The sequence below is a fragment of the Gymnoscopelus microlampas genome (assembly GCF_963454915.1).
Source record: "Gymnoscopelus microlampas genome assembly, chromosome: 10".
NCBI classification, from domain to species: Eukaryota; Metazoa; Chordata; class Actinopteri; order Myctophiformes; family Myctophidae; genus Gymnoscopelus; species Gymnoscopelus microlampas.
The window spans coordinates 26861860-26869359 of NC_139947.1; the positions used below are offsets into that span (position 1 = coordinate 26861860).

The 7500-nt window shown below is 42.1% G+C and overlaps 1 protein-coding gene across 1 annotated transcript in view; it reads left to right on the forward strand.

Annotated features, from left to right (window-relative positions):
* LOC311054166 (voltage-dependent calcium channel subunit alpha-2/delta-3-like) overlaps positions 1–7500 on the forward strand; it is a gene marked incomplete at both ends in the record, with an annotated part of 378193 nt that overhangs the window by 267048 nt on the left and 103645 nt on the right. Inside the window, 6 exon segments of the mRNA XM_084070045.1 lie at positions 477–544; positions 2544–2589; positions 4454–4551; positions 5931–6024; positions 7042–7137; positions 7466–7500. The exon segment at positions 7466–7500 is cut by the window's right edge and continues 86 nt beyond it. Of these exon segments, the coding sequence (XP_083926171.1) occupies positions 477–544; positions 2544–2589; positions 4454–4551; positions 5931–6024; positions 7042–7137; positions 7466–7500 (437 nt within the window).

Genomic DNA, 7500 nt, shown 5'->3' on the forward strand with positions numbered 1-7500 from the left:
ACACACACAGTAACCACTTCAAACCCATATCAAGTTTGACCATTTTGAAAATAGCCGATCTACAAGCTCACAATGCGTTGCTTTGCGATCCAAAATCCTGATTAACCCATTAAGACCTAGAACTGTGTCATTTTTAGATTTGAGCTAAAAAGCATTATTTTACACTTTGGGCTAAAATTGTGAAAATGTGTGCAAATCTTTGAATATATATATATATTTAAAGCGAACATTTTTAACTAAAATCTTTGCTTTTGGGGGTCTCTGGAACAAAATATTTTGATGGGGGTCCGCGGCCAAATACATATAATTTTGGGGGTCCTTGACATAAAAAATATTGAGCACTACTGATATAGAAACATATGTTTTTCAGAATACTGTTGGGATTTAGGAGACATGTAGAATCGGCTTCAGGTCTCAATGGTTTAAACGTTGCCGGGGTTAGGGTTATTAACTGTTGCACCCGTCCATGTGTTCAGTCTAGGGGTGGCTCTCTCCAGAGGCCACGGCAAGTTCTTCTTCAGAGGAAACGTCACAGTGGAGGAAGGTAGGAACCCTTCTCTAAGGCTCTCTCTCTCTTTAACCACTTCAACCCCCGAAACCTCTTATATCCATATTCTAACCTTTTGTTTTCTTTTTTCGAAAAATACTGCCCTATACTTGATCATACTACAGCGTCACACAAAAGTATCAAAAGTAGCAGATCTACAAGCTCGAAACGTGCCGCTTCGCGCCGCGTTTCGAGCTTGTAGATCTGCTACTTTTGATACTTTTGAATTTGGATATTTTTCGTCTTGACCAAATATCTTTCACTGAAAATAGCCGATATACAGTATAAGCTCACAACGCGTCATGTTGTGAGCTTGTAGATCTGCTTTTTCATCTTTTCCCTTTCCTTTTTTTTTGCTGAATATTAGCCCCAGCATAGGGACTCTGGGGTTCAATTGGTTCATCTCTTTGGCCCCTTTCTGTCTGTCTGTCTGTCTTGTCTTGTCTTGTCTGTCTGTCTGTCTGTCTGTCTGTCTGTCTGTCTGTCTGTCTGTCTGTCTGCCTGCCTGCCTGCCTGCCTGCCTGCCTGCCTGCCTGTCTGTCTCTCCCTCATTGCGTCTGCCTTCATAATTTAGCATGTCTGTCTGTCTGTCTGTCTGTCTGTCTGTCTGTCTGTCTGTCTGTCTGTCTGTCTGTCTGCCTGCCTGCCTGCCTGCCTGCCTGCCTGCCTGCCTGTCTGTCTCTCCCTCATTGCGTCTGCCTTCATAATTTAGCATGTCTGTCTGTCTGTCTGTCTGTCTGTCTGTCTTTCTGTCTGTCTGTCTGTCTGTCTGTCTGTCTGTCTGTCTGTCTGTCTGCCTGCCTGCCTGTCTCTCTCTCTCTCCCTCATTTCGTCTGCCTTCCTAATTTAGCACGTCTGTCTGTCTGTCTGTCTGTCTGTCTGTCTGCCTGCCTGCCTGCCTGCCTTCATAATTTATCATCGGCACGGTTTTCTCTCTCGTTTCCTCTATCGCTTCGTATCGATAGTGAGCACTGTATAATAAGACACAATTGCACAGAAACCTAAATATTGCTTTAGTGGCTGTTACAGTTGTGTGTCTGTCTGCGCTCGTCTGTGTCTCGACCGTGTGTGTGTGTGTGTGTGTGTGTGTGTGTGTGTGTGTGTGTGTTGTGTGTGTGTGTGTGTGTGTGTGTGTGTGTGTGTGTGTGTGTGTGTGTGTGTGTGTGTGTGTGTGTGTGTGTGTGTGTGTGTGTGTGTGTGTGTGTGTGTGTGTGTGTGTGTTTCCGTGTCTGTGTCTATTTTCATGAGCAGACTCATGCATGTTAATATTCATGCGGCGGAGTGGTGTGTGTGTGTGTGTGTGTGTGTGTGTGTGTGTGTGTGTGTGTGTGTTTCGCTAAACACGTCCATCATGTGGAGGCCGCTCTGAGCATGACTTGGCTCTTCCTGATCTCATCAGCCCTGTCAAAGCCACTCAGGACGCACATTTTTCACTCTTAAGTGTGTCGTGTGTATTCACGTCTCTGTGTGTGTCCGTGTGTCCGTGTGTGTGTGTGTGTGTGTGTGTGTGCCCGTGTGTGTCCGTGTGTGTCCGTGTGTGTGCACACGCGCGTGCTTGTGTGTGTCTGTGTACACGCACAGGTGTGTGTGTGTGTGTGTGTGTGTGTGTGTGTGTGTGTGTGTGTGTGTGTGTGTGTGTGTGTGTGTGTGTGTGTGTGTGCGCGCGCGCACAGGGCACGAGCGCAAACCCCTATTATTATGAGTTCATATCCAGTGCTTTATATACTTCATTCCGTTCCAACCACTTGAACCCCGGTGTCCGTTATATCCTGGGTCGGGAACATTCGCCCCCAAAAAATAGCAGATCTACAAGCTCACAATGCGTCGCGTTGCGACGCATTGTGAGCTTTTAGATCTGCTATTTTTTGGCAAAGACATTCGGCGGTAGACGGGGGGAAAAAAAGTTGTCAAAGTGCAGTCAGTGGTAACTCAAGTCCGGTTCTCAGAGACTACAGGGGTTTAAGTGATTAAAGTGTTATTTATTCTGTCCTCACAGGTCTTCATGACTTGGAGCACCCTGATGTGGAGCTGGCGGATGAATGGTAAGAGGATCTTTGACATCGCTGTGCCGTGTCCGTCCGTTCTTCTGAAAATAATAACAGAGCCTATTAGTGCTGCTGCTGCATGGTCACTCAATCAGGAGAGCTTCTCTCCAACGCTCTCTGTTTCCCTAATCATCATACAGTACATACCCTAGTGATATTTGGGGCCTAAAATCATAAAATCAACCTTGTGCCAGCAGAATAGTAATGATACAGCTCTGAAGGGTGATTATTACACGGCTACTTAAAGGTAGGGTTGATATTTTTGGGTTAAAACAAAAAGTATTTTGTTAAAAGGTTAAAATACTATATTCTGATAGTAATCATTGCTATAGAGTGTTTGTTCAGTAACAGATGTCTCTCCAGCTCTTTAATAAACAGAAAATACATTTTCCAGTAGGTGTCAAAATCTCAGCCAATCAGGAGAAAGTACCCATTTTTAAGCTTCATTTTTATAGTGTTCCAGTTCCAATTTTGCCTGCTCATTTCTTATTGTCATCACTTCCAATTTCACTTGTTTAATCTGTATCCTGATTGAGTTCTCTTTCCTGATTGGATAAAATTGGAAATGAAACTGAAACTGAAACGAAAATGCATTTTCTGTTTTATAAAGAGCTGGAGAGACAAGGAGACTCCTTTTACTGAACAAACACTCTATAGCAATGAGTACTATCAGAATATAGAGCTATTTAACACTTATTTTAACCAAAGAAAATCCTTGCTTACGGCAATGAAAGTATCCCATAAGTATTGGGCTGGGCGGACAAGTTCGCCTCGGAAAACAACTGACAATAGTCCATAAGATAACGGGAATACTCGCCCCAAAACACATTCGCCCCCCCATTCTATATGCCGCCGATTTGCCTGTAATACCGCCGGATTTGCCCCGGGGTTGACTGTGTTTTGGGGCGAGCGTTTTGGTACTCCCCCCGTTGTTGCGCCACAATAAATAAGGAAGTGTAGTGGATCAAATAGAATCACTTCTCTGTTATTGCATCGTCTATTTCTCACCTCAAATACATTCTTGAGAGCAAAACGTTTAGTTGTAAATGACACTGTTTGTTTACATGGCTGTCATGTTGGATAAGGCATAAAACCAAGCAGCGCAGGTTGACATGAGCAGGTGTTCTGAGTCTCTGATTAGACAGCGGTCAGTTATAGAGCTCATCGTCATTATCCAGAAATAATGGCCGATGACTTTCTTTCTTTCTTTCTTTCTTTTTCCTTTATTTATTCAGGGAAACCCATTGAGAGCAAGCTCTCTTTTTCAAGGACGCCCTGATAACAAACATTTGAATCACATTACAATGTCACAACTTTAACAAAAAAGAAAAGCAGAAGCATAAAACAACATTAAAATAATCGCAAAAGGCGGTGAATCAGACAATACAGTGAGGACATGGATAACAACACAGAGATTTAAGATTTAGATGCAAATAAACAGTGTTACAGTACATGAAACAGGTACAGTCACTATGTAGTGTGTCCTCAAGAAGCACCCTGAATGTATCAATTGAGACCAATCGCACCAGTTTCAGAGTCCTGAAGTTTGTTCCATTTGTGTGGAGCATAACACATGAATGCAGTTTTTCCTTGTTCACTGCTCTTACGTGGACTGGTATATCTAATAATGTTTGTGAACGTGTTGAGTGACCAGTAACCTTTGGTTCCAAAAGCGAGGTTAGGTGTAAAGGAAGTTTACCACACAAGGCCTTATAAATAAATAACATACAATGTTGCTCTCTACGAACTGCGAGAGATGGCCAACCCACTTTATCATATAAAATACAGTGATGGGTGAGACTGACCAATCAGAATCAAGCATTCAACCAAGCCGTGTAATTCTCTTGTTTTCACGCTGCAGGACCTACTGCAACACAGACGAATACCCAGAGCACCGCTACCTGTCCCAGATAGAAGCCATCAAACTCTACCTCAGTGGACATGAACCTCACCTACAATGTTAGTCTATACACTGTACACCAATGTATACTATATATAGTCTATATATACTGTACACCCCCTCCAAGGACCCCCAGGGGTCCTTGGAGGGGGGTTCCAGGCAGTGTTGATTTTGACAGCAAATTTTGATTTAGTTTTAGTCATAGTCTTTTGAAGGAAATTCCATTTAGTTTTAGTCATATTTTAGTCATCTGAAATGTTTTTGTCTAGTTTTAGTTGACTAAACTAAAAAGCGGCCCACTGGCCCAGCGGCCCACTGGGCATTTGCCCGGTACGCCAAATGGCCAGTCCGCCCCTGACAGAAGCTAACAATACAACCGAAGCGTTGCCAGCTACACTGTCACCAAGTTTGTGCTGAAGTGTTGAGCTGCCCGCTCGTTGACGTCTCATCGACAGCCTGTTGTCATCATGCGCACGTTCTGTGTGTGAGCGATGAGTGAGAAAAAAATACAGTATAAGGAAAATAATATACAGTAACTTTCTTGGGTTAAAAAGAGAATGGAATCGTCTGGTGGAAATATGTGACTGGACTTGAATAAGGTTAAGTCATTTAACATTGTTGACTTTGTGTTTTGTCATTTCATATGAAATCAGAAAATCATAGCTAGAGCACAGAGTGATCGCCGATCGAAAACGGCTCACTTCCACCACGTTAAAAAGAAATGGAGATATTAAGCTTTTAGTCAAGGAGTTAACATTGGAGCGGCCGACCGGAAATATTTTTGACATGGATCGACATCCGGGCCTCTCCTTCTCAGAGACTCCTTGGATGATCCCAAAGTTTTGTTAGAGCGCCCCACGTGGGCCCCACGTATAAAAAAAAAAATGGGCCAAAAACGGTCCAGACCGTTTATGGCACATGACACATGGCTTCTCAAAAACGGTCCGGACCGTTTATGGCACTCAATGTGTTAACTAATTTTGCTGGGGACCCCCTGGTATCTCCCCAAGGTCCCCTGGGGGTCCCCGGACCCCACTTTGAGAACTAATGCATAGCTCCTCAACAGGGGTCTAGGGTAGTGGTTCTCTAACCTTTTCCTATCAAGCACCCCCCAAATTGACATGTATATGGGCACCCCCCATCTCAAAATATGTTGTGCCAGGGACCCCCAGAAGCGAAGTACATACTGTATCAAGAAAAATTTGAAGATTTTCAAGATATTGGTTAATTAGATTGTGAACGCATCATTAGTCATATACCTCACCTACCAATGTTAGTCAAACAAATCGGTTTAATCAATTGTATAACATTTATATTCGATATTGATACAAAATAATAGATTTTCATTGCAGCTACAACTACAATGTTATATGAATTCTAATGGTGGTTATTTCATTAGTTTGAGTTAACTCTATGTTCTCTCTGGGTGTGTGTGTAGGTGACAAGGAGTTAGTCCAGGAGGTGTTGTTTGACGCTGTGGTCACAGCTCCTCTGGAGGCCTACTGGACCAGCCTGGTGCTCAACAAGTCTGAGTAGGTTCTTCTCATCTCATTTACATTTGCTTTAAAACAAGAAAAATGTATTCTTACATACTGTAGTTATACTGTGTAGCGTTTTCTTTAGGGATGTCCGATACTATCGGCAGATATTGGCATATAAATGTAATATCGGAAAATATCGGTATCGGTTTTTAAAAAAATGATAGTTTGTATTTGTTATTAGTTACAGGAGTTCTTACTGTATGGTGTGTGTGTGTGTGTGTGTGTGTGTGTGATATGAAATTTGAGCTTACCCTAATCACAGTAATCCTTAATCATATTCAAGGGCTTTTGGAGGGAAATGAGACAGACTCCAGTCACTTTCAGTTTAGAGCACTGTAGAGTAGGGCATTAACAGAATAATCGAACATTCGAATATTCGACTATCAAACCGACTATTCGACTATCAAACCACTATTCGATTTATTTTTTTTAGTGGCTTTTCTACAGCAGACACGCAGCTGTGAGCTCTGGTGTGACGTCAACTCGCATTCCTTGAGTCGAGTCATCAATGCCATTGAAAAAGAAAAAAACTTATTTTTTATTTTTTATAATCAAATCGATTATTCGAATACTTATAGGTCGAATAATTCGAATATTAAAAATCACTATTCGTGAATGCCCTACTGTAGAGTGTCCAGTTGACACTCGTTAATGTTATGTGCATTAAGACAATTATGCTTCTGCACTGTGAAGACATCCTCTCTGCACTGTACAGTCCACGAGCATTGCCTTTTTCTGTTGACCACTGTCAACACCACTGTATTATATTAGATGTATTAGATATTATAGCTATTGTATTAGATATGTGATGTTGTTACCTGACAAATAGTTGACTTTTGGTGAAAAGTATATTGTTATCGGAAATTAGGAGTTGGACAATGTCGAAATATCGGATATTGGCAAAAAAGAAAATATAGAACATCCCTAGTTTTATTTTAAACAAAAGCCATTGTTGTTATAATCTTTCAGTGGTATACATATACTGTCCATTGTTGTCATGCTGTTCAGGAACTCTGATAAGGGGGTGGAGATAGCCTACCTGGGAACCAGAACCGGCCTGTCTAGAATCAACCTCTTTGTGGTACCTGACCAGCTCACCAATAAGTAAGTGGTGTGCGTGTGCGTGTGCGTGTGCATGTGCATGTGCGTGTATGCGTGCGTTACTATACTTGTGAGGACCACTAGTATAGTACAATATGAGAAATAGACGTCATGAGGACCATTTTCTTGGTCCTCATGAGAAGAATTGTTGTTTTATGGTTGAAAAAAGATTTTTAGAAATATGTTTACAACTAGAAAAATAGTCATTTTTAGGATTAGACATTTTTAGGATTAGGCATTGTTGTGTCCCCACACAACAATGCCTATTAGCACAACACAGTATAAATCAGCTCCTTGTGGATTGTCACCTGTGTTTCCTGTCTGCTTCAAGAGACTTCCTGACAGCTGAAGATAAAGAGGGCGTGT